General features: G+C 49.3%; 1 protein-coding gene across 1 annotated transcript; it reads left to right on the top strand.

The window, feature by feature from the left end:
* The first annotated feature begins 643 nt into the window (after nt 1-643).
* Nucleotides 644-27402, top strand: PTPN23 (protein tyrosine phosphatase, non-receptor type 23). The gene is made up of 25 exons (XM_012663973.1): nt 644-832; nt 10237-10311; nt 18735-18862; nt 19120-19196; nt 19694-19743; nt 19850-19981; nt 20240-20320; nt 20395-20526; nt 20613-20660; nt 21063-21119; nt 21252-21310; nt 21485-21564; nt 21687-21801; nt 21896-21961; nt 22344-22489; nt 22781-23092; nt 23173-23327; nt 23429-23580; nt 23670-23849; nt 23943-25680; nt 25777-25961; nt 26085-26189; nt 26266-26404; nt 26497-26610; nt 26689-27402. Exons 1-25 carry the CDS (start codon nt 749-751, stop codon nt 27166-27168), a joined length of 4890 nt encoding a protein of 1629 aa, XP_012519427.1. The 5' UTR covers nt 644-748; the 3' UTR covers nt 27169-27402.
* Nucleotides 27403-27473: the final 71 nt, after the last annotated feature.

The following is a 27473-nucleotide window of genomic DNA, read 5'->3' on the forward strand; positions in this document are numbered from 1 at the left end:
CTGGGCCACCTTTTTACGCTTTCCACTCCATCTAGGTGCTCTTTCCCTGTCATCACAACTGGATGCGTCCGCCTCATCTAGGCAGTGCGCGGCCTTCCAGGCTGGGCTGAGTGTGCCAGTCTCCCACCAGACACTCTTCTGTCCCGAAGCTCAAAAGCCTTCGCGGCACTTGGAATGAACTCCCTTGCTCTCTTCTTAGCCCCAACTCCCTCCGGCTCGGCGCCCCTGTGCACCCTCCCTCAGGGCTGTTTTCACGTCAACTCTTCCGGGCTGTCCGCCCGCCACGTTACCTCTACACAGCACCTGCCCCAGTCCCCCACGGCCTTTGACAATACTTGAGACTACAAGTTCACGGTAGTGAACTCCTCTAACGCCCTTCCTCGGAGGGAGTAGCGCCGCGGGCGGAGCCGGAGCATCTGTCTGGCCTAGGAGGAGGAAGAGAGCTTGCGCGGTGCCTCGCCCCTTAGTAAAGGAAGACTGCTATTCCCAGAAACCTTTTCGCCTCGGGCTGGCGAAGTCCCTTCCTCACTCCCTCCGCGCGAAGAAGACTGAGCATGCGCAAAGGAGACTAAGCGTGCGCGAAAGCCTGGGCGGGCGGGTACTGCATCTCCCAGCAGGCCGTGTGGCATTTTTCATACCCCTCGTGACAAGTGACTTCCGGCGCGGAGGGGCGGGGCCGGGTGCACGGCTGAGCCAGCAGCTGGAGCAGGGAGGGGATCAGTCGGGTGGCCGGCGGGTGCCCGCCGCCATGGAGGCCGTTCCCCGCATGCCCATGATCTGGCTGGACTTGAAGGAGGCTGGTGACTTCCACTTCCAGCCAGCGGTGAAGAAGGTGAGCGCACCTCCCACGTTTTCCCTCATCCGCCGCGTATCTCCGTCGTCTGCCAGCTTGTGACGCCCCCTGCGCGCCCATCAGCTCCCAGGCCCCGTCGCAGGATCTGGAGAGGCCAAGAGGGGCCTCCGCCAGTTTTCCTCAGCCTGTCCCATCCCCCCGCTCCCGCAGACCGTTCTTCCCCCCTCTCCTTTCCGCGGGCTAGCCCCCTCATCCTCGTTGGAACCCGCTTCCCCACTTCTGCCCCGAATCATCCTCAGTTCCCGCTGAGACACCACACTTCCTCCGTGTGACGCTCTGGACCCAGTTCTGCCCTGCCCCTTCTCCAAGCCTGGACCGCCCCTCGGGGGAGCGGTGGGCGGCCCTGCCGGGGACCGGGACGGAGCCTCAGGGTGTGTGTGCGCTCAGCGTGTGTATTTGAGACCGGAGCCCCGCTGGCCCAGACAGATGCCTGACTCCTCTGCGGTGGGGGTCTCTCTGACACTGGCTGCAATTCTGCATGGTTTCAGAAGAGGAAGAATCCTACTCGGGAGCCCCTTTGAACCAAAAGATACAATTCCGTGTCGTTTTCAGGAGGGTTACTACTTTTCATAACTGGCCGGAGGGCATAAACAGTGTTGTAACTGTCGGAGAAACCTTACCAGTCATTGTGTTGGGTAAAGCAGGCAGGCAGGTATGGCGTTGACTGAGGCAAAGAACTTCTGTGGAGAGATCAGGTATGGTGATTGAGATCAGGTGCCCTCTGACTGTAGTTACCAGTCCGGGACCTGTTAGGGACCAGGCTGCAGAGCTCTGCTGCAGAGCTCTGTTGCACCGCGCCCCTCCCTCCCCCAGCTCCCTCCTCCCCCAGTCCGTGGAAATATTGACTTCCGTGAAACTTAGGAAGCTGGAAAGTGCACAGCAGGAGGTGAGCAGCGAGCGCAAGGAAAGTTTCATCTGTATTTACAGCCGCTCCCCATAACTCACATCACGGCCTGAGCTCCGCCTCCCGCCCCGCTTCCAGGATAAAATTGTCTTCCATGAGACAGGTCCCTGGTGCCAAAAAGGTTGGGGACTGCTGCCCTCTGTGACATCTGTTGCTTTGGGTAGGGCCACCTGGTAGCATTGGGGACCAGCTCAGAAGTGAAAAGGAACAACCAGGAGGTTGTTCCATGCAGAGGGCCTTGTGGGCACAGTAGCTGCCAGAGTAAGTCCCAGACCCAGACAATCTAGATGGTAGGCCACTCAGCAGGGTGCTTGAGAAAAGAAATAGGAACAAGAAAATGGGTTTGGAAGTAGCTTCGCAAGAAGCTTTCTCCCATCTTTCTTCATATCACCACCGCCTTAGTTCAGGCACTATTTGTCTATATTTCTTTGTGCCCATAGCCTCTTGGGCCTCTTTTTCCTCATCTGTAAAACAGGAAATTAGATTAATTGACCTAAAATTCCAGAATTTTGTTAACACTTCCCCAAACTTTGCTTTCTTCTCCATATGTTCTTTCATATAGATACAGTACAATTGGATGAAGTTTTCTTTTCTTTCTTTTTTTTTTTCCTTCCCTCTCAACCCAGCTTTTCCTGACTCTGGGAAGAACCCGGAAGAGAAGCTCGATAAATTTTTCTAAAACACAACAACAAAACTCTTCTGTTTTCTGATTTTACAGAATAAAGCCAGTTTCCCATTCAGAATTCTTCCTGACCTAGCCTAGTTCTTTCAGCATTTATTGAGGCCACACTATATGCTTAATCTGTGTGCTTCTGATACAGGTATCCCGGATTCTGTTCACAGCCACTTGCTGTTCCATTACCATGCTCTGTGTGGTCCCTCTTCTGTGCCTTTGGTTGTGGAATTCCTCCTACTTAGAAGAGTTATTATTTTTGCCCTATGGGGTGGTAATGGGGCCCTTTAATCTCTGTAAATTGGTTCTTTCAATGTCTAGCTTATACTTTCTTTTCCACAAAGCCTTCCTTAATCCTTTTATCTGAATTAATCTTTCCTTTCTCTGAATTCCCCTCTTTCCATCTTTTCCCTGGTGATAGTTATGTGTGCTATGAATACCCCATTTTAGTTGTAAATTACCTGAGAGGCATCTCTTGGGTTCCTCATAGCCTAGCAGGGTACCCTCTACATAGCTGGCAGTCAGAAAAAAATGTTTCTCAAATGATTAAATGACAATTGAGAGGGAATTTAGAAATGGTGACCATAAATACATGGGAATCCAGTGGATAAAATCTTAGTCCAGAAACTCCTAGGAGATATTTTTGTTAGAACTTAGTCTTTGCTGCTCTGGTCACTCAGGCCTAGCCAGCAAGGTATTGTGTGAGCATTGACTTCCCTGGGAGCACTTGGGCCTCCATGAGAGGAGTTACTTATTAGCCATTTAGCCTGAGGTGGTATCAGATACTCAAAAAACAATTTTTTTCCTACAGTTGGAGGAAATTCTGCAGAAGCCACTGTAGCCTGGGAACTCTTCCTGACCTGGACTCCCTTCTCCAACTTTAGATCCCCTGCTCTGCCTTCTGCCACTGGTACCCTTTTCCTTCTCCATCCTTGGTCTGAGCTCTGGGAACCTCTACCAGTGACTTGGAGCTGAGGGGTAGAATTTAATTTAGGATAGTAAGGTAAAAATTGGTTGTTTAAGCACTGTGCTGAGTCCTGATAATACAGACAAATAAGAGACAATCCTTTTTGCAAGGAATTCATAGTCTGGTAGAGGAAAGTTAAAAATTAGAGTAATGACATTAGTGTAAGCATAGAAATATTTGCAGTGTACAGAAGCCACAAACCTAAGGAGGGGCCATCAGGGAAGGCTTGCCAGAGATGGGTTTTAGAGGATGAATAGGAATTTTCTAGACAGATAAAGAATTTCTTTCTTTGTGAGGGCTGGGCTTTTGACAAAACCTTTCATGGTTTTGTGTTGGTGGTTAGTATTGATTTTCACTGCTGATGGACATGCCTTCCATTATGGGATAATGTGAAATAGGAGCCAGGAAAAGAGCAAGCTGATTTTGAATTGCAGTGCCAAACTTTAGGTTAGCATACCTGGCCTCATATAATTTTTTAGTGGGAAAGTACTGCTGGTCCTACACTTTTTAAACCTGTGCTTTGGAGACCAGAGTGCTGACTCACCGGAAACTGATGAAGGATGACTTTTCTGTTCTTCATCGGTGAGTGATTTGGCCACAAGTGTTAGTGTTTGAGGCTCTCTTTTCTTTCTGTCCCAAACACTTGCCCTTGACCAACTGTATTTGATCCCAAGTCACGCTCACTTGGACTGAGTTGTTGTATCCATCCCTGATTCATTTATTGAACAAATAGTTATTGAGTGCCTATCATGTGCCAGACTTGGGAATACAGTGGTGACAAAAATCTCTGCTTTCAAGGAGTTTACCTTCTAGTAATCCGCATAGTAAACTATCCTCAAGTGCAGGTGTAGCCTGCACTTGGTTGGTAGCCACCCTGGCTTTCAGTTGGCCTCTCCTCATCTCCCCTCTTCCCACTCTGGCTGAATTGATATTTAAATCTCCACTTTTCCACTAGGCTCCTCCAGAGAAAACCTGCTGTTCAGGGCCTGTCACTGGCTCACTTCAGCCTACCACTCTAACTTCACTCCCCCAATCCTTTCCTATGGGAACTTGTATCCTCTCTTTCTTCCACATCTGGTCATTGTCCTTGTTCCATTCCTTACTGGAATTCCTTTCCTCCTGTTCATCACCCAGGTTGTATTGGACCTCATTAGGATTTCTCCACCTGCCTGGCAATTGTACCATCCTCCTCTGTATTCAGACAGTCTTAACATCCAACACTGGGTTGACCTGTACCACACAGTATACACTCTTATTGCCTCTTCTTAATGTTCCTCTTACTCACATTTAGGTAGAGCCTGGTTTTTCAGGTTTGTGGAATTGTTTCCCTTTCCACATTTCCCATGGGACAGCTAACTGTTTTGAAAAACCAGCTTACACATGTGTGTACACAGACACACACACACACACACACACACACACACACACACAAATGCACATATAGAAAGGTAAATTGGAGGACCAGAAGCCTAAACGGCCCCTGGGTGCTCATCAGTGAGGGGCATGGGACATTGCCAGTTACCTGTGGCGGTGACCTGTCTTACCTCTTAGCACAGATTTACCTGAGCCTGTCTGCCCACTTGAGTTTTTGCAGAAGAATGGCTTTAGGCACAGATGACCTGAACTGTCCACTCATTCTTCTCTGACTTTAATCTCATACACCAAAAGCCTATCTCTATTTCACTTAGGGTTTAGACTAGATTCTTTACTTGGAGAGTAATTGATACTTGTGTGTAGAGAGTGCTTAACAAGTGTCGGGTGAATGACCTAGTCTAGTTCTAGCACCCTTTGGGAGATGTATCTTCAGTCTTCCTCGTGTGTTGTTCAGACTGGCGAGAGGCCATTAAGAAGAGTTGTGGGAGAGAGGTTATGCAGGGGTATTGTAAGTATTATGTAGGGGTTAGAATAGGGAAGGATGGAGGTGTATTCTCATCCTCGGTACTCTTGCCCTGTGGTTTTCTCTGAGGCTTGCTGATGTGGACCAAGGGGCTGAAGATTTCTCTTGGCAATACTTCTTTCTCTGAATAAAATTAGTCTCATTCAAAATTCAGTAGCTGAGCATATGTTGTGTTAATTAGCAATACTATATGTAGGCCTCAATTTTATGTGTATTTCTGTGGAACAGCCCAAGGAATACCCTATGTTTAAGGCAACTTTGGAAATGGAGAAAAAAGAAATGTAATTGGTGAACAAAGGCAATACTAACATAATGATGCCTTTTATTGTCCTTCTTGGCTTACTGCTTTAGTTAGCACCATGAAATTCCAAGATGTTGTACCAAATTAAGAGTAAAGCATACATAGAAGAATGAGAACATGCTAGTATAAGAGAAGCTGATGCAGAGGGACTAATAACTAGGTCAGGAGTCAGGAAATATGGCTTGTAGTCCTAGTACTACCATTGCCCAACTCTGGTTTCCCATTTATCTAATCTGCAAAATATTGGCAGGATCAGGGTGGATGTTTCCAGTGATCTCATCTAGCTACAGAATTCTCTGCTGTTTCAGACTAGCATCATAGAAATAGCATAGCCATTAGAATCACATCTTGGTTTAGGTCCCTCCTGGTCCCATTAATAGCTGAATGACCTTCAGCTGCTACAAATGATTGCATAATGAATCTGGTCCTCACTTTTCTCACCTGTAACATGGAACTACTAATATAAGCTTGTGAGAATCAAGAGTTAATGCTTATGAGTTCTTCGTTACAGGTCTTGTGATATTGTAAACAGTATTTTCAGCTGAGCATCCTCTTTCCTGGTTTAGGAAATAGCTCAAGTCCTTATGACAGCTCTGTTAGACAGTTACACATAGCAGGTAATATTAACCCCCTTTTTACATACGGAAAAACGAAGCCCAGATCTCATAGCAACTAGAGGAACAACCAGGACTTTCCTTTTACTGTTTTTCACTTGCAGCTCCTTTCTCTCCTTTTTTCTTTCCCCAGCGGCTCTGATCCCTGGACATGTTCTCACTTACAGACCTGTCCCCAGATCTTCTCTTATTCCCTCAGAAAAGGATCCTCAACTGCTCCAAAGCCTGGCTGGTTTTGGAGGTTCTCTAGTCCACCTCCTGCCCCTACTTCCTGTCAGTTGTGTAGGCTCACTGGGGGGCTGTCAGTGCCTCTGGTTCTACTCTTGGTCTGCTGCTGGGCCTGTTCTCTGGCTCCATTGGGAGATTAATACGCTTGGCCAGACCATTCTGAGTTCTGCAGAGTTCCATACCATAGTGAGACTGAGACAAAGTCTCTCTCCCTTACTCCAGAACTTTCAGCCAGCTTCTTGCCTCTTTTTTTTTTTAGTGGGGGAGTGATCAGTCATAGAAAATTTTGTCAGGGTTTAGAAAATATCCTCACTGTTCCACTGACTTACTGTGTCGCCAGGGATTCGTTTTCTCTGCCCGTTTTTCAGAGTTGTTTCTGAGCACCATATTAAAAAATAGAAGTGGATTGGTCTAACTTGTAAAGAACATGGGCTCTGGAGCCTAAATGCCTGGGTTTCAGTCATATCTCCATCAGTTATTAGTGTAATGACCTTGGCAAATGCCCTAACCTCTTTTCTTCAGTTTCCTCATTTCCTCATCTATAAAGTGATAAAAGTACCTACCTCTTTGGGTTGTTGTAAGGATGAAGTGACTACTGCATACTCAGTACAATGCCTGGCCTGTGGTAGGAGCTCACTTAGTGTCTACTGCTGCTGATCTTGGAGGACGAATGAGACAGGTAGAAGGTGACCTCTAGGGTCAATTTACTGGGTGTAGGAGCAGCATCTTTCTTTCACCATTGTGTGAACAGCAGGGACGGATGTCCTTAGCGAAGTCATGTGAAGCCTTGTTTCTAAGATACTCAGATATCAATCTGATTCCTTTAGCTTCTTCCATGGGGCCTCTAGGCTGCACTTTTACTCATTTTCCCTAACCTAAGGGTGGGAAAACTAAAACCTATTACTTAAAGGGAATTAAAGAATATGCTCTCATTTAGATAGTCAAATTTTACCTTATAGCTTAGGCCACATTTTATACTTGCGGAGGTTTTGTGGTGGTGGTGTTTTAATTTAGGGGAAGGGATAAGCGGGGAGGAGTTGGATAGATCAGAGTAGGAATTAACCAGGAGCCCATAAATGGGCTTCAAGGTTTCTGTGAACCCCCTATGATTATTGGTAAATCTTTGTGTTTGTGCACAGTTGAATATTTCTAAGGGAATTTCTTTCATGGCTTTTATCACATTCTCAAAGGATTCACAAAAGGCTAAAAATCACTGACAGAGGGGAAAGTGTCTTTCAGGTATCATTTAGCTCTTTCAGCAACTTTTAAAACATTTGTTTTCCAAATTTCAAACATATTGAAAAGTTGCAAGAATAATGCAGTACTCATCCAAATTTTCACTACCTAGTGTGTTTTGTTTTAAAAAGATGGGCTATTTTTCTGTCACTCAGGCTGGAGTGCAGTGGTGCAATCATGACTCACTGCAGTCTTGAACTCCTGCCCTCAAGCGATCCTCGTACCTCAGCCTCCCAAGTAGCTGAGACTACAGGCATGTGCTACCACACCCAGCCTACACTACTTAGTTTTGATGGTTATATTATACCATATTTGCTTTTTCTTGATAGATAGATAGACAGAGATCCCATGAGCCCTTTGAAAGTAAGTTTTCAACATCATGACATTTCTCCTGGACTCATCTCAGCATCTTATTTCCTAAGAGTAAGGACGTTCTTCTACATAACCACAATATTATTATCACATCTAAGAAAATCTATAATAATTCTCTATTATTTATATTTAAATTTGACCTATTATCCCAAAACATCTTTTATGACTCTTTTTATTCAGACTGAGATCCAACCAGGGTTCTCATATTGCATTTAATTGTTCTGTCCCTTTAATCACTTTTAGTCTGTAATAGTCCCCCCAAATGACATTAATTTTTGATAAGATTAAGTTAATCATTGGGTGAAATGCCCGATCTTCTGAATTTTTTTCTGAGTGTCTCCTTTTTAATTTGTCTGTCTGTCTTCTGCATTTTCTGTAAAGGCAACTGTTTGCTGAGTTTACAATACATGTAATAAGGCCCCTACCATTCTGTGATGCTTATTGTTTGGAGTAGGAAGTCACTGGCATGACCTTGTCATGGGTACAGTCCGATGGAGGCATGTTCAGAATGGGAGGAAGTGACATTTTAGCTGAGTTTTAGTAGAGAAGGTGGAGACAACATGTAGGTAAGCATTGATACCTGAAAGCAGTAATTCCAAAGTGCTGTTGGCTGGGTGTCCCTGGGAGGTGCCAGAGGCCAGTCCTCGAAGGCCGTTGGGAGCAGGTTGTGAAGGGTTATGAACTCTGTAACAAGATTAGATTTGGTCCTACAGGCTTTGGGAAGCTACTGTAACACATTCTTTTTAGATTATAATTTTTCTCTGTAGATTATGCCGCGCTTCCCATAATCTCACTATCCTGAGATAAGCATGTTTTGGTCTATGTTTCCCCAGGGTGTGTGTGTGTTTCAGAAGGCTTTAAAGCCTGGAGTGACATCAGAGTTAGAAAGACAATTCTGGCCACTGGGTAAGGGATGGATTTGGAGGGCTGTATTGTCCAGGAAAGAGGTGGCAGTGGGATAGAGAAGAGAGCTTATGGACACAAGGACTTTCAGCAGGTAAAACCAACTGGATAAAAGGGGTTAGAGTCAGAGGTTTGGGAAAGTAGCTGCATGGTGCTGTAATTAGCTCAGCAGTAGCCTCCCTTCTGTCTGTTCCTCTTCTCCTTTTGCCTACTAAGGCAGATAAAAGCTGTCATGCAGCCTTCCAGGTTCCTACTTAGCTGATCCCTTAGCTGTGTGTCATGGGTCCTGCAAAGGGACCCCAGGAAAGGTGGGCGGGCCACAGACATGGTGTGAGTGAGTGTGCTCTTGGATAGAGCAGGCCACCTCTTAAAGCCTTTACCAGCCTCCTTCTCTTTCCACCTCAGAAACATTAGTTAGGGCCTTAAGGAGCCTCATGAGTTGGGCAGGAATGCCCATAGTGTTTTTGGAAAGTAGATCTGGCCAAAACACCAGGCAGCAAGTACTGCAAGAGTGGTAGTTTCAGTTGCCTTAGTCTGTTGATCTTAGTTGAACAAGGGGCCCTTTGGTCCAGGCCTGAGCCTCCAGGCTTGAGTGTATGCTCACTGTCCAGGACAATCAGCTTTTGCCGTGGTGAGTGCTTTTGTGGACGGGCATGCCAGTCCCCTCTCTGATGTAAGCAGTGACCTCCCCTTCTGCCATCTGGGTTATTATTATTACAAACCTGCAGGCCTTTCCTCACAGACAGGGACACTGCAGATCCTGTTTCTGTGGTGCCCTTTCCCAGCCAGAAGGGTGGGTTGGTGAGGAAGTCTCTGTATTCTTACTCTTGTTTGGTACTTCTTGCCTGCATTTGCTATTAGCTTAGGGTTCTGGTTGTTACCCCAGAGCACAGCAGGGTCCAATACTGGAGAGAGGCTTGAGTTTGCAACCCTTTCTGGGATCCTTATTAGAATTCCATTTTGACCAGCTAAGTTCCCTGGCTTTTCCTGAGTTGGCAGAGTCTGGGACTTCATAGAGAGGACTGTAGCATTATGAGGACCTGCCAGGGTATTTACGCAGAGGTACAGTCTTATTTTCCATTTTGCTCTAAGGAGGAGGAGACTCCTCTGGTCAGCATCTTGGTGCTGCCTGTTACTGAGGCAGTTCCCTGGTGGTCTAGGAGACAAGCTTGTGATTGTAGGTCTGGACTCGATCCTGAGCCTTGGCTGGTCATTGTCCAGGACTCAGAGGGCAGGAGGAGATGGTCTCCTCTCATTGGCTTACAGTCTTTTCTCTCTCTCTCCCTAGTTTGTCCTGAAGAATTATGGAGAGAACCCAGAAACCTACAATGAGGAACTGAAGAAGCTGGAGTTGCTCAGACAGGTAGGAGGGTAGTATCAGTATGCAGGCATGAACAGGTTTGGTTTGATAGGGAGATAAAGAAACTACCCAGAACTGTGGTTTTACTTGAATTTAATCAGTCTCCTCTTTAAGACTATTAGGTTAGTTCAGTTTTTCTCCATTGTAAAAACTGCTGTCATAACCTATGTCTGTGAGTATGTGGGCATTTCTAGGGTTGTTGCTGTAGGAATTAGTGGATGAACAGGATGTACTTGTTTTAGTCTACATACCCCCAGGAGGGTCTGCCACCTGCTCCTAGCAGTCTGATAGGTGAAAAGGGTATTTAATTTTAATTTTCAATTATTTGGTTAATAGTAAGGTTGCACAATTTGTTGTTTTTGGTTTTTATTTATTTATTTTTTTATTTTTGAGTCAGGGTCTCACTATGTCACCTAGGCTGGAATGCAATGTCATAATCATAGCTCACTACAGCCTCAAACTCTTGGGCTCAAGCAATCCTGCCTCAACCTCTCAAGTAGCTGGGACTACAGGCTATCACACCTGGCTGATTTTTAAATATTTGGTAGAGTTGGGGTCTTGCTATGTTGCCCAGGCTAGTCTCAAACTCCTGGGCTCAAGTGATCTTCCTGCCTTGGCCTCCCAAAGTGATGGGATTACAGATGTGAGCCACTGCACCTGGCCAGGTTTATTATATATCTTCTTTTAGGGATTGTTTGTTAATATCTCTTGTCTGTTTGTTTTTTTCTTAGGGTATTATAACTTTTATTGATTTGTAAGACTCCTTCATACATTAATGACATTGTTCCTTTATCTTATATGATGTAAATATTTTTCTTAGTTCAGTTTAAAAAAAATTTTTTTTTTTAGAGTTAGGGTCTCTGTCACCCAGGCTAGAGTGCAGTGATGCAATCATAGCTCACTGCAGCTTTGAACTCCTTGGCTGAAGCGATCCTCTTACCTCAGCCTCGCAAGTACTTAGGACTAGAGGTGTACACCACCATGCCCAACTAATTTTTAAAAAGTTTTTGGTAGAGATGGGGTCTCTTTATGTTACCCAGACTGGTCTCAAACTCCTGGCTTCAAGTGATCCTTTTGTCTCAGCCTCCAAAGTGCTGGGATAATAGGCATGAGCCACTGCACCTGGCCAGCTCATTGTTTTTATTTATTGTGTTTGTATTTGTTTTTTTGAGACAGGGTCGTACTCAGTCACCCACCTAGAGTGCAATGGTGTCATCATAGCTCACTGTAACCTCAAACTTCTGGGCTTAAGCGATCCTCCTGCCTTAGTCTTCCAAGTAGCTGGAACTACAGGTGTGGGCAACCGTGCCTGGCTAATTTTTCTATTTTTTGTAGAGACGGGGTCTCTCTCTTGCTCAGGCTGGTCGTGAACTCCTGGCCTCAAGCAGTCCTCCTGCCTTGGCCTCCCAGAGTATTAGGATTATAGGCATGAGCCACCACACCTGGCCTCTAACTTTCTTTTTCAAGTTTTCCATGGCTATTCTCACTCACATATTCCTAAAATGCATTTACAGTCTCTTTGTCAAGTTCTAAAAAAAGTGTTAGGATTTTTGTGAGCTCATAAAATTTAGAGATTGATTAGATAGAATCAACATTTTTATGAGGTTACTTTACTATCTAGGAACAAGATAATCTCCTCATTTCTTCTCAGTGAAGTTCTGTGATTTTCTGCTTGTAGGTTTTACACATATCTTATTAAATTTATTCCTGGATTTTTTTGTTGCTATTACTGAGTGTCTGTCCTCCCCTCCCATTCTGTTTTCCACCCATTATAGTTAGTATAGAGAAAAGCAATGGAGTGATTAATTTTGTTAATTCTCTCACGCTTTCTGATTGTATTTCAGCTTATTTTCTTGGGTGTTTTAAGTACACAGTCATATCATATACACATAATTTTGCTGCCTTCTTTCCAATAGTTGTACCCTTTATTTTCTTGTAATTGTTAGGTACTTCCAGAACAATGTTAATAATCACAAGGTTGACCCAAAAATGAAAGAAAAAGTCATAAATGCTTTCAAAAAAAATCACAAAACTGTCCATCTATAACTTGTTTCTGGTGTCCGAGTTGATGCAGGGTTGCCACAAACCTTCAATTTGTAAAAAATGAATTATCTGCAAAGTGCAATAAAGTGCACAATAACACAAGGAATTGCTTGTATTTTTTTCCTAATTATTTTATGCACTGTTGTATAGCAACATGTTGTGATGTCAGGATTGAGCACAGTACTGGCTGTGGTGCTGGTTTGAGACGGTTTGTTCTACATGCGGAGGGTTGGTGGAAGTGGGGCACCGCAGCCCTCTTAGTGGCTCTCATCTCAGGGGGGGCAGGAGGGTCTGCAGTGTCACTCACTTTGTATTCCTATGTATTAACACATCATAAAAACTGTAAAAACTTGGAAAATAAGAGAAATGTAAAGAACAAAACAACTATGCCCAGAGACAGCCTTTGTACCATTTCCCTTTTATTTAAAAAGCCAGAAGTTAAAATAACACTGCCAAATAACTATTAGGCATTTGCTTAGGTGTGTAATATGTGAGGGAAGGCCCAAACTTATCAATGTGGTAAGCCCCTTTTAATTGATGAAAGATTTGGTTAATGTGGCAAATTTTGTTAAAACAGTGTTTTCAACCTTTCTTAACCTGTGCCCCATAGCAATAACCAATAACTAAATGCTGTTTCTGTAATTAGTATTATGAAAACAATTTTTTGTTTTTTTAATAAAAATTACATAATGTTGAATACTTTCATTTCAGCCTCAATTCCAAGATGAAGAGGACTAAGAGGAACTCTTCATTCATCTTTTTTATATACTAGAATTTCAGTCATGAATCATTCATCCCATTAACAGACATTTATTGAACCCTTTCTTACATCTCAGGTACTCTTCCAGGCACTGTGGATTTAGCAGTTTACAAAACAAAGTTCCTGTGGAGTTATGTGGAATTCTAAATAGATTCCTTGAGCAGGAAGGCACTGGTATGGTACATCGACATTAGGCTGAGTCTGCAGTGGCAGGGAAGCGGGCTGGGGCCCTGCAAAAGGACACCCAGTGAATGAGTGGCTTCATGAGGGATCCAGAGAGTGTGACGCTGGAGTAGTGATTTCATTTGGCAGTGTTTTGAGCGAGGCTCTTATTCTTCAGTTTCCACGTGGCTTATTGAGTGCTTGTCTCAGTCTCCTGAGGTGGCATGCTCCTGCCCCAGTAATCCATGCGTTGGCTCATCATAGAGACATGGTTATTAGAATAACAGGTATGCAAACCAGACCTAAAAGGTTTGATGTAGGCTCAGTTCTCAAACAAGAAACTGTTTTCCTGTTGTCTACAGCATTGTGAAAGAATTGGAAACAGTGTTATCAAGGCTAAGTGCAAACTTGCTTATTTTGCTTTTGAAAAATTTGCCTAAAAATTTGAACAATGAAAGCCTCCAATTAAGGGAGCAGCATATGAGTCCACTGCAGATCCTCTGGATGAATAAATTTATGGAAATCCATACATTTCTGGATTTGGTTGAAGTTACCATCCCATGCTGGTACTAATTTTGAATAGCGGAAGTTGAAAATTTTTTCAGGCCAGGCACTGTGGCTCATGCCTATAATCCTAGCACTTGGTAAGGCCGAGGCAGGAGGATTGCTTGAGGCCAGGAGTTCAAGACAAGCCTGGGCAACATAGCGAGACACCACTGCTAAAAAAAAAAAAAAAAAAAAAAATTGGCCAGGCGTGGTGGTGGTCATCTGTAGTCCTAGTTACTTGGGAGGCTGAAGTGGGAGGATCCCTTAAGCCTAGGAGTTCAAGGTTATAGTGAGCTGTGATCAAGCCACTGCATTCCAGCCTGGGCAACAGAGCAAGACCCTGTCTCTAAAAAAACAAAAAGAAAAGAAAAATGTTCTTACCTGGTAGACTAAATTAAACTGTATCCAAAATTAACGGATCAGTCCTATACTAAAAACAGTCACCAGTACTGCTGGTTTATTGGAAGGATGGATGGAGGCATTGTTGTGTGGCCCATAATAGACAAGAAAACACTTAATGGCTATTGATTTCTACAGTGGTTATTTACATCACTGATACCCACTGGAGTCAGCCACTCCAGTGCAGACTTCAGACCCTTAGACTTCAAACAAACAAACAAAAAAAGGAAACATGTTGCTATATAATAGTGCATAAAATAATTAAGAAAAAAATAAGTCATACCTTATTTTATTGCACTTTGCAGATACTGCATTCTTTTTCTTTTTTCTTTTTTGAGACATAGTCTCACTCTGTTGCCCCAGGTAGAGTGCAGTAGTGTCATCATAGCTCCCTGCAACCTCAAACTCCTGGGCTCAAGTGATCCTCCTACCTCAGCCTCCAAAGTAGCCAGGACTACAGGTGCGTGCCACCACGCCAGCTAATTTTTTTCTATTTTTGGTAGAGATGGGGTCTTGCTTTTGGTCAGGCTGGTCTCGAACTCCTTACTTGCTCAGGCTGGTCTTGAACTGCTGACCTCAAGTGATCTGCCTGCCTCAGCCTCCCAGAGTGCTAGGATTACAGGCATGAGCCACCATGCCTGGACAGATACTGCATTCTTTACAAATTGAAGGTCTGTGGCAACCCTGCATCAAGCAAGCCTGTTGGCATAATTTTTCCAACAGCATATGCTCATTTCATGTCTCTCTGTCATGTTTTGGTAATTCTCACAGTACTTCAGACTTTTTCATTATTATTATGTCTGTTATGGTGATCTGTGATTAGCGATCTTTGATGTTACCATTGTAATTAATTGTTTTGGGGCACCATGAACTGCACCCAAATAACAGGGTGAACTTATAAATGTTGAGTGCATTCTGACTGCTTGAGGCTGAGGCAGGAGGGTCGCTTGAGCCCAGGAATTTGAGGCTACAATGAGCTATGATCACCGCTTGTACTCTAGCCTGGGTGACAGTGAGACCGTCTCCAAAAAAAAAAGTCTTTGTCCATCATCTGCTCTTTCTCTGGGACAGTTTCTCTTTATTTTTTTTACTTTGGGCTATACTTTCCTATTTCTTTGTATGCCTCATAATTTTTTTGTTGAAAAACAGACATTTTAATTCTCTGATATAGTAACTCTGGAAATCAGATCCTTCCCTTTCCCCGGGGTTTGCTGGTTTTTGTTGTGTTCCTGATTGTTGTAGACTGTCTCTGTGCCAAGGATCAGCCTGGGGTATAAACTTAAGATCATCTCAGGCCTTTTCTGAGCCTGCATCTTTTCCCGCATATGTGCGATGACTTTCTAATTTCCACACGTATATGTGGTTGCTTTTGAATGTCTTAGTCTTCAGTGTCTATCTCCCAAAAGAGGAAAAAGAAAAAAACGAAGGAGGAAAAAAGATGCCAGTCCTTTAAGTCCTTTGCAGGTTACTTCAGCTAGAGGTGGAGGAGCTTGCAACAATGAGGGGAGGTGCAATAGCAGTGGTCTCTGCCTCTTTGTCTGAACCTCTGTGATAAGCAGCAGCAGTCAGCCATCAGAGCACAAAACTCCTATATTTGGAGGACAGATCCTTTTTGTCCACATTAGCTCCTGCAGGCTGCTCCTGGAACTGGTACACAGCTGCCTGCCAGGTGCTGAGGATGAGAGATGGGTGGCTGCTCGTGTGCTAGGAGCCAAAATTGACTGAAATTAATGGCAATATACTACTGTACTGTCCAAGCCTTCCCTAGAAGTTGCAAGCCTTCAATATATGCCAGAGTTAAGTAAGACAGATTCTGGTTTTTGTTGTGTTAAGCCAATGCAACTGTTGTCTAGTAGGGGGGACAGATTTCTGGTGCTTCTTATTCTGCTATCTTCCCAGAATCTTCCTCATAAATTGAGTTTTTAAAAAGAGTTTAATTGAACAAAGTTTGAAAACAAGTGAGATAACCTTATCCCCTAGCACTACCACCATTTTGCACATACAAAACACATACTACATACATGGACACAACACAGCCTAGGAGGAGCATTATCACTGATCTCTTTTTATTTTTTAAAATTTTTAAAAACTTAAAATTATTTTTAGAGACAGGGTCTCACTCTAGGCTAGAGTGCAGTGTCACAATCATAGCTCACTGCAGCCTTGAACTCCTGGCCTCAAGCAGTCCTTCCATCTTAGCCTTCCCAAGTAGCTGGGGCTACAGGCAGTCCATGCCACAGCTAGCATCACAGATCTCTAAAGCATCCCCTGAGGCAGATCCTCTAAGGCTGTGATCCCTAACCCCTGGGCCACGACCCAGTGCCAGTCAATGGCCTGTTAGGGACCAAGCCACAGAGCCCCACCCTTGCCCACCCCACCCCAATCCATAGAAAAAATTACCATATTAAAAAAAAAATCCCAGACTAAGCAAGATATAAAGCAAAAACCATGAACTGGGCTTGGTGGCGAGTGCCTGTAGTCCCAGCTACTGGGAAGGCTAAGGTAGGAAGATAGCTTTCGCCCAGGAGTTTGAGGTTGCAGTGAGCTATGATGACATCACTTCACTCTAGCCTGGGTAACAGAGCAAGAAGACCCTGTTTCCAAAAAAAAGTAAAAACCAAATGAACCATTAGAGCAATTTTAGAACTAACACTGGTCAAGTTTTCAGTGAAATAGTAAGTGGGTCAATGCATAGAGACATACAAATCAGAGACAGCATACATAAGTTAACCTTTTGCCATACTCAGAGATTTGCAGTGGAACAAGGGGTGGATATAATTTGGGAAGCTTTAGGCAATCCTTTCTTTGGCCTGAGCCTCAGTTTCCTCATCCGTAAAACCAGGGCTGGAATAGTTGCTTCTCAGACTTTCCTTTTCTAACTCTGAAATAAATTTTTGGCTCTGTGATTACAGGGAGTAAAACTGACAGGTGTAGGGGGTGGTGTGGGGGTGTCATATTGGTGTCATGGCTCTGTCCCACCACATTTAACTCATCAGAGTCTTGACAGACCAGGCTAGGACCAGAGGGAAGACTGCTTCCATTGTTTCCCAAAGATGGCTTTAGGAAGTATAAGATAAATATTTTTCATTTTTTGTATGTGCTTTAGTGACTATTGAAAAAATGTGTACCTAGCACATCAAACCTGTTATTTTAGAGCTGTTATTGCTTAGGATGTGGCTCTAATTTTAAAAGTAGATGGTTTAAAGAAAAATGTTATGTACAGGTGGTATTTGAATATAGCAGAGGTCCTGATGGAGGGGGTGTGATAAGAATGACTAGATTTGAGAAGCCCTGGCCAATGGGACAGGCCCCTGAGGTGGCACCTCAGCAGTGTGGCTGTGACACAGCTTATTCTTGCACTGGGTATTCTAGAGGCCCTACCACCAGGGAGATTGTCATTCCTGTTTAAAGAGGAGACTGAGGCCCAGAGGGGAGATGGTCTCCCAGGACACTGCTGGGAAGTGATGTAGAGTGGGACTAGTGCCAGACTCTTCTGCTATGGTGTCCCACAGAGCGTGTGCGCCCCTCCTGAGAACATCCCTGTTGGCAGCGTGGAGCTGAGCTCAGGAGAGGAACGTCTTGAAGGATTTCTTCTAGTCTTGCTGCTGGGCCCCTCAGCTGCTGCATCCTAGTGAGGGACTCGGGTCCTCTCAACAGGGGTGAGGCAGGCACAGTGCTGAAGCCCATCCCCTCACTGTGTAATTGCTTCTTGGAGGGGGTGTTGTCTGCTTTTCTATTTAAACAGAGGGTTCATTTGCTTTGTTTTGTTTTTTTCCCCCAAATGGGAATAGCTTTGCTGTTCATTATAAAAATTGAAAATGTTCAATATAAAGAATACATAAACAATATAATAATGAAATACATGTTTCTGTTAGAGACATACATATCTATCTATCTATATAGAATAAGATAAATCACTTAAATCCTATCACCCGGAGATAATCACTGTTAACATTTTGGTGTACAATCTTTTGAATTTTTTTCTATCTATATACCTACTTGTATTATCAATATCTTTATGATTTTACACAAATGAGATCATACCATTTGTCTCCTACATTCTTTCTTTGCCTGACAGTATGTCATGGCATATTAATATATGAATAACTACAAACCCTTAAGTTGTCATAGCTGCAGAATATTCGCTTGTGTGGATTGCCTTGACATAATTTATTTAAACAGTCCTCTTTACTGATGTCTTTACTGATGTCTTTACTGATGTTTATGTCTCTTACAATAAATTTTTAGATATAGAACTGGGTCAAAAGTACAGTAAAAATTTTAAAACATGTTGCAAATTGCCTTGCAGAAATGTGGGGTGGATTCACAGTCTGACAGCCTTGGCTGGTGGGATGGTTTGTTGAATGACTAGAGGTATAGCCGTGGCTATCTTTGGATCCCTTGGAGTGTGCAGTTTGCCAGCCTCTATGTGTGTTTCCCAAATTCGTGGCTGAGCTGACCTGCCTGTCCTTTACCCCACATGATGACAGGTCTGTTCTCCTATCCCGCCCCCTAGAATGCCGTCCGTGTCCCCCGGGACTTTGAAGGCTGCAGTGTCCTTCGCAAGTACCTCGGCCAGCTCCACTACCTGCAGAGTCGGGTTCCTATGGGCTCGGGCCAAGAGGCTGCCATCGCTGTCACCTGGTGAGAGCCAGCAGGCAGGGCTGGGGGGTGGGGAGCCTGGATGGTGCCTGGGATAGCCCCGGGGGGTCTGGGTGATAGGAATGTTCCTTCCCTCCCCTTCCCTTTCTTCCCCTTGCTGCACAGGATGGGGAGTGGCCTTGTGTGGTCTCCCCAGGCCTCCCCTTCTGACCCCACATTGGGGTAGCTGGTCCCCTTACCATGTCTCAGGGCTCTGGCCAGCTCCTACCCTCTAGATGACTGGGGTGGCATGTCTGCAGGACTGAGATCTTCTCAGGCAAGTCTGTGGCCCATGAGGACATCAAGTACGAGCAGGCCTGTATTCTCTACAACCTTGGTGAGCTGCCTGATCCCTTCCCCATGGCCCCACTCCCAGCCCTGCCAGCCTAAGATCTCAGCTCATCAGATAGCCACAAAGGCAGTGAGCTAATGAAGGGAGGACTCCTGGGTTCCGACCCCTCCACAGCCTCCCCACAGCTCTGCCAGCTCCTCTACTGTTTGCTGGGCCCGTGGGGAGCCGCTGTGCTGGGGAGAGGCTCCACTGGGCTCGCTGCCACAGAGTTGCCACCGTGTGCTCCGGCTGGGAGAGATGGCCTTTCTTCTTTAACTGGACAGCCTCCAGCTTATGGTTTTGGGCTGCTTCAGGCAGGAGGAGAACAAGGCTGGCCTCAACTTGCCCTGCTGGTCAGCCTTAGCCTGGCTCGAGGGAAAAGCTTGGGGAGCCCCAGAGTCCTGTGCAGACATCCCTGCAGCTTCAGGACTGGGCCCCTAGGACAGGAGTCCCTCCTTCCCGAGTCCCAGGCTCCCCTAACACCATGTCCTCTGCCTCCCCAGGAGCACTGCACTCCATGCTGGGGGCCATGGACAAGCGGGTGTCGGAGGAGGTGAGGCAAGGGGTGGTGGACATACCAGGGGGAGGCAGCCTCCATGGTGTGGATGACTTCTGTCCCACAGAGGGGACACAGGCCATCCTCCTCCCTTCCGTCCCAGGGTATGAAGGTCTCCTGTACCCACTTCCAGTGCGCAGCAGGTGCCTTCGCCTACCTTCGTGAGCACTTCCCTCATGCCTACAGTGTTGACATGAGCCGCCAGATCCTCACTCTCAATGTTAACCTCATGCTGGTGAGGATGTGCTCTGGTTAAAGCCGAGTTGAATCCAGGGGATGGCCAAGGGAGGGAGTAGTTAGGTGGATCCTGGACCAGGCCATGTGCACATGGCAGTGAGGGACTGGCAGGGGCCCTTGGCTTTCGTCTTCTGAGCTCCGGGTAGATCAGGAACAGGCCGTGCTTGTGGGGGTAGGGGAGGATCCCTTGGTCTACCCCCGGGGAAGGGAAAGCCCTCTGCTGAGTGAGGGAGTGCACCTGCACGTGTCACCCCAGGGCCAGGCTCAGGAGTGCCTCCTGGAGAAGTCAATGTTGGACAACAGGAAGAGCTTTCTGGTGGCCCGCATCAGTGCACAGGTAGGGATGGGGGCTGAGGGCAGGCCTTTGCTTTACTCCTGACCTTCACTGACTAGGCCCCATCTTGGCTCCAGGTGGTAGATTACTACAAGGAGGCATGCCGGGCCTTGGAGAACCCTGACACTGCCTCACTGCTGGGCCGCATCCAGAAGGACTGGAAGAAGCTTGTGCAGATGAAGATCTATTACTTTGCAGCTGTGGCTCATGTGAGGGCACCAGGGCACTGGGGCGGGGCTGGGCTGAGTTGCTGCAGCTCAGGAAACAAGTCCTGACATCTCTTCTTCTTTTCCAGCTGCACATGGGAAAGCAGGCCGAGGAGCAGCAAAAGTTTGGGGAGCGAGTGAGTGAGCTATGGCGAGGGGACTCGGGACTGGTTCCAGCCTTGAGTGAGATCCTGGTTTAGTCCTGTCCCTTACAGAACAGGGAAGGTAGTCTTCTGTCTGCCTCACCCCTACATCCCTGGCCACAACCCTGCTGCAGGCCTGGTGTCTTACATGTTGTCCCATCTTTGTAGCCTGCGTTCCTTGGGGTCTGAGGCATGGCAGGCTCCCCACGGAGAGGTAGCTGGGGCAGGCTGTGGTGCTACCTTGGTGCTGTTGGCTGGGCTGGCACCTGGCTACCCCCTGAGCCTATCTTCTGATGAGTGGCCTGATGGCCAGGCAGGGCTGCCTCTGTGGAGGCAGAATGAATAGGAATCTCAGCAGGGAAGGACAGAGTAGGCTTTGCCTGCTGCCCTCCACAGGTTGCATACTTCCAGAGTGCCCTGGACAAGCTCAATGAAGCCATCAAGTTGGCCAAGGTAAAGCTGGGGGAGGCCTGGCTGTCCCTCAGATCCCTGAGGGAACAGGGAGCAAGCCTGGGGGGACTGAGGGGGTGTCCTGGCACTGGCCTTGGTTGGTGCTGAGGCCCCACCCCTATCCCTGCCCCACAGGGCCAGCCTGACACTGTGCAAGACGCACTTCGCTTCACTATGGATGTCATTGGGGGAAAGTGAGTCCGTGGGGGTCGCCCTGGTTCCCTCTTATTGTGAAAGGTCTTGTCCCTCTTCCTGCGTCCTTGGGTGGAAGCCACTGGTGCCAGAGAGCAGAGGCCCACATGGCAAGCTAGGTCCTGGGTCCCCACTGACCCCCCGTGACTCCTCATTCCCTCTGCCCCCACCCCCAGGTACAATTCTGCCAAGAAAGACAATGACTTCATCTACCATGAGGCTGTCCCAGCACTGGACACCCTTCAGCCTGTGAAAGGTCTGGGAGCTGAGGGGAAGCTGAGGAATGGCGCCAGGGTGAAGATGGGGTGGGGATAGGACACAGGTTACCTCAAGGATTCTGCCTGGGCCTGATCCCCACAATTCTTCCTCCCCTCCCAGGAGCCCCCTTGGTGAAGCCCTTGCCAGTGAACCCCACAGACCCAGCCGTTACCGGCCCTGACATCTTTGCCAAACTGGTACCCATGGCTGCCCATGAGGCCTCGTCACTATACAGGTGGGTGGAGGGGCTGGCCCTGTCCTTGGCACAGAGGGAGTTGGGGTGTCTCAAGAGACATGGTTCTCTAGCAACTGCTCTATTGCTTCTGCAGTGAGGAGAAGGCCAAGCTGCTTCGGGAGATGATGGCCAAGATTGAAGACAAGAATGAGGTCCTGGAGTGAGTGTGGGACTGGGAGTGGGGAGGCAGGGGGTATACCCTGGAGCTGCCTGTGATGGGAGAGGAGTGAAAAAATGTCTGTTTGTGCCAGGAGGTTTCCTGACTCTGCCTCCCTGCCTGGGGTCTCATGGGCTGGATTTGTAAGGCAAGAGTCTTGCATCCTGGGAGGAGGATCCCTTCTGTCCCACTGTTTCCAGAAGAGCCCTAGGCACATTCTGTGGGCCTAGGCCAGACCTGGTGGTAGAGGTCGGGGGTGGTTATTTGCTTTCTGCTGAGACCTCAGACCTAGCTTCAATGGCGAAGGCTCACCCTAGCAGGCTCCTTTGACATGGAAGGAGTTGGGTCAACACCCAGCACCCACCTGGCCCTGTTGCACCCACAGCCAGTTCATGGATTCAATGCAGCTAGATCCCGAGACAGTGGATAACCTTGATGCATACAGCCACATCCCACCCCAGCTCATGGAGAAGTGTGCGGCCCTCAGTGTCCGGCCGGATACTGTCAGGAATCTCGTCCAGTCCATGCAGGGTGAGCAAGGGGCAGAGCAAGCAGGTAGAGGGAGTGCAGGGAAATCATCTACTGTAGCCTTCTCCCTGTGTCCCTGTTCACCGAGAACATAGGCTGTGGCCCTGAGCCCTGGCACAGGCATCCACACCCATACCTCCATGGATCACTGTACCTGGTATGCCCTGTGCCTGTAGAGCTCAGTGAGCAATGTAAGCCCTTACCTGAATGGGCAGTTCTGTCTCTTGGGGGATGGGCCAGAGTGGGTGCCTGATCTGCCTGCCTCAGGGCTGTTCCCCCAATACATACCCCTAGTGCTGTCTGGCGTGTTCACGGATGTGGAGGCCTCCCTAAAGGACATCAGGGACCTGCTGGAGGAGGATGAGCTGCTAGAGCAGAAGTTCCAGGAGGCAGTGGGCCAAGCTGGGGCCAGCCTGGCTGTCTCTAAGGCTGAGCTGGCAGAGGTGAGGCGAGAATGGGCCAAGTACATGGAAGTCCACGAGAAGGCCTCCTTTACCAACAGTGAGCTGCACCGCGCCATGAATCTACACGTTGGCAACCTACGCTTGCTTAGTGGGCCACTCGACCAGGTCCGGGCTGCCCTGCCCACACCAGCCCTCACCCCAGGTAAGCCCCACTCGCTCAACCCATGGGGAGAGACTTGAGCTGGGGGTTTCTCTGGCCTCACTGACCACTACTGGCCCCAGAGGACAAGGCTGTGCTGCAGAACCTGAAGCGCATCCTGGCCAAGGTGCAGGAGATGCGGGACCAGCGCGTGTCCCTGGAGCAGCAGCTGCGCGAGCTTATCCAGAAGGATGACATCACTGCCTCACTGGTTACTACAGACCACTCGGAGATGAAGGTGGGCTGGGCAAGCTGGGTGGAGGGGCTCTGGCTCTGAGCTCCACCCTTAGGTGGTGAGAACCTGAGTGTCTGTCCCCCACCCCCCAACATACTCCTCAGAAGCTGTTTGAGGAGCAGCTGAAGAAGTATGACCAGCTGAGGGTGTACCTAGAGCAGAACCTGGCTGCCCAGGACAACATCCTCTGTGCACTGACAGAGGCCAACGTGCAGTATGCAGCTGTGCGGCGGGTGCTAAGCGACCTAGACCAAAAGTCAGTGCCCAGTCGTGTGCCCTTGCCCAGAGTCCCACCCAGAGTCCTATTCCCATGGCTTACCTCATCCTGGCCCTTCTGCCCACCAGATGGAACTCTACGCTGCAGACCCTGGTGGCCTCATATGAAGCCTATGAGGACCTGATGAAGAAGTCCCAGGAGGGCAAGGATTTCTATGCAGACCTGGAGAGCAAGGTGGCTGCTCTACTGGAACGGGCACAGTCCACCTGCCAGACTCGAGAGGCTGCCCGCCAGCAGCTCCTGGACAGGTGGGTATGGCCCTGGGGCTGTGGTGTGGCTCCAGCCCAGACCGGCTGGGCTGATGGGGGTCTGGCCCCACTTCTTCCCTGCCTGTCCCATAGGGAGCTGAAAAAGAAGCCACCACCACGGCCCACGGCCCCAAAGCCGCTGTTGGCCCGTAGGGAGGAAGGTGAGGTGATAGAGACAGGAGACCCACCAGAGGAGCTGCGCAGCTTGCCCCCTGACCTGGTGGCTGGCCCACGACCACCTGACGCCTTCCTGGGAACTGTGACTCCACTCCACTTTCCTCCTGGCCCCTTCTCCAACTCCACAGGCCCAGGACCCCACTTTCTCTCAGGCCCTTTACCCACTGGTACCTACTCGGGCCCCACCCAGATGATCCAGCCCCGGGCCCCAGGGCCCCCCACAATGCCCATGGCACCTGGGCCTGCCCTCTACCCGGCCCCTGCCTACACACCGGAGCTGGGCCTTGTGCCCCAATCCTCTCCTCAACATGGCGTGGTGAGCAGTCCCTATGGGGGGGCAGGGCCACCTCCACCAGTTGCAGGTCTGCCCTCAGCCCCACCTCCTCAGTTCTCAGGCCCTGAGTTGGCTATGGCGGTTCGGCCAGCCACCACCACAGTAGACAGTGTCCAGGCCCCCATTTCCAGCCACACAGCCCCACGGCCAAACCCCAGCCCTGCTCCTCCCCAGCCCTGCTTCCCAGTGCCTCCACAACAGCCCCTGCCCACGTCCTATTCCTACCCTGTAGGGGCCAAGCAAGCCCTCCCAGCCCCTGCAGCCCAGCACCACTTCTCTCCTGGGATTCCCACAGGTTTTCCAGCCCCAAGGATGGGGCCCCAACCCCATCCTTCACAAGCGGCATTTGGGCCTCAGCACCTCCAACTCCAGCATCCGCACCTCTTCCCACCCCAAGCCCCAGGACTCCTACCCCCACAGTCTACCTACCCTTTTGCTCCTCAGCCTGGTGTCCTGGGGCAGCCACCACCCCTGCATACCCAGCTCTACCCAGGCCCCTCCCAAGACCCTCTGCCCCCCCACTCAGGGGCTCTGTCTTTCCCTAGCCCTGGGCCCCCTCAGCCTCCCCATCCCACCCTGACATACGGTCCTGCCCCTTCTCCCAGACCCCTGGGTCCCCAGGCAACCCCTCTTTCCATTCGAGGCCCCCCACCTGCTGGCCAGCCCACTCCTAGTCCCCACCTGGTGCCTTCACCTGCCCCATCGCCAGGGCCTGGCCCAGTACCCTCTCGGGCCCCAGCAGCAGAACCACCCCTGTGCTTGCGCCGAGGCACTGCAGCTGCAGACCTGCTCTCCTCTAGCCCTGAGAGCCAGCACGGCGGCACTCAGCCTCCTGGGGGTGGGCAGCCCCTGCTGCAGCCTACCAAGGTGGATGCAGCTGAGGGCCGCCGGCCACAGGCCCTGCGGCTGATTGAGCGGGATCCCTATGAGCATCCTGAGAGGCTGCAGCAGTTGCAGCAGGAGCTGGAGACCTTTCGGGGCCAGCTGGGGGATGCGGGGTCTTTGGACACCATCTGGAGGGAGCTGCAAGATGCACAAGAACAGGATGCCAGAGGCCGTTCCATCGCCATCGCCCGCTGCTACTCACTGAAGAACCGGCACCAGGACGTCATGCCCTATGACAGTAACCGTGTGGTTCTGCGCTCAGGCAAGGATGACTACATCAATGCTAGCTGCGTGGAGGGGCTCTCCCCATACTGCCCACCCTTAGTGGCCACCCAGGCCCCACTGCCTGGCACAGCTGCCGACTTCTGGCTCATGGTCCACGAGCAGAAAGTGTCAGTCATTGTCATGCTGGTGTCTGAGGCTGAGATGGAGAAGGTGAGGAGGGGTGCCCACAAGCACAGTGTGTTGGGGTAGTAGGGCAGGGGACCTTGGAAAACCAGCCCTAACTCTCTCAGCTTGTCTGTTCCTCAGCAAAAGGTAGCACGATACTTCCCCACCGAGAGGGGCCAGCCCATGGTACATGGTGCCCTGAGCCTGGCACTGAGCAGCATCCGAACCACTGAAACCCACGTGGAGCGTGTGCTGAGCCTGCAGTTCCGAGACCAAAGCCTCAAGCGCTCTCTCGTGCACCTTCACTTCCCCACTTGGCCTGAGTTGTGCGTCCACTGCCCCGGATGGATGGGGGGGCAGGGACAGTCCTTGGTGCTGGGAGGGGTGAGGGCTTCAGATCAGACCTGGCTCATAGGCCCTGCCCTGCCCTGCCCTGCCCCACCCCACAGAGGCCTGCCTGACAGCCCCAGCAACCTGCTGCGCTTCATCCAGGAAGTGCACACGCATTACCTGCACCAGCGGCCCCTGCACACACCTATTGTTGTGCACTGCAGGTAGGAGTGGGCAGCTGCCTGGGGGTTCCTCCTCCACAGGCTCTGGGCCTATCCTCACACCCACTTCCTTCCACAGCTCTGGTGTGGGTCGCACCGGAGCCTTTGCATTGCTCTACGCAGCCGTGCAAGAGGTGGAGGCTGGGAACGGGATCCCTGAGCTGCCTCAGCTGGTGCGGCGCATGCGGCAGCAGAGGAAGCACATGCTACAGGAGAAAGTGAGGGCCTGGGCAGTTGCGAGCTGGGATGGGCCTTCTCCCTTAGGGCAATAGCCCCTGCCCAGCTGACCAGGCCCAATGCCCCTATACAGCTGCATCTCAGGTTCTGCCACGAGGCGGTGGTGAGACACGTGGAGCAGGTCTTGCAGCGCCATGGTGTGCCCCCTCCATGCAAGCCCCTGGCCAGTGCGAGCATCAGCCAAAAGGTGAGGGAGGTTCCCTGGGGGCTGCTGGGATAACCACCGCCTCATGAATCTTTCTCCTCACCTACTCTGTCTTCTCAGAATCACCTTCCTCAGGACTCCCAGGACCTGGTCCTTGGTGGGGACGTGCCTATTAGCTCCATCCAGGCCACCATTGCCAAGCTTAGCATCCGGTCTCCTGGGGGCTTGGATTCTCCAGCTGCCAGCCTGCCAGGCCCTGCAGAGCCCCCAGGCCTGCCACCAGCCAGCCTCCCAGAGTCTACCCCAGTCCCATCTTCCTCCCCACCTCCTCTCACTTCACCCCTGCCTGAGATGCCCCAGCCTGAGGAGCAGCAGCCAGTGCCTGAAGCCCCCAACTTGGGGCCCCCCTCCTCCTCCCTAGAGCTGCTGGCCTCCTTGACCCCAGAGGCCTTCTCCCTGGACAGCTCCTTGCGGGGAAAGCAGCGGATGAGCAAGCAGAACTTTCTGCAGGCCCATAATGGGCAGGGTTTGCGGGCTGCCCAGCCCACTGATGACCCCCTTAGCCTTCTGGATCCACTCTGGACACTCAACAAGACCTGAACAGGCTTTGCGTGCCTGGTCCTTACACTACATCATCTCTTGTGCCCAGCAGGGTCCCTCTGGATAAGCATTCTCTTACTCCCATTCCCGCTGCCTTTGGCCCTGCCTGGCCCAGCCCACATCCCTGTGGGGTACAAGATGCACTGCGGGCCCTGGGTCAGGTTCTCCTCCTTTGTGGGACCTGTTTTTCAGCTCTTTGCTATTGAAATAATAAACTAACCTGTTCTGTGGCCAGAGTCTGGACCAACCCATGGCTGCCTCCCTCAGACCCAGCACCAATAGCTTTGCCAGAGGCTTGGCACCCC

The sequence above is a fragment of the Propithecus coquereli genome, unplaced genomic scaffold, assembly GCF_000956105.1.
Source record: "Propithecus coquereli isolate 6110/MARCELLA unplaced genomic scaffold, Pcoq_1.0 Scaffold1, whole genome shotgun sequence".
NCBI classification, from domain to species: Eukaryota; Metazoa; Chordata; class Mammalia; order Primates; family Indriidae; genus Propithecus; species Propithecus coquereli.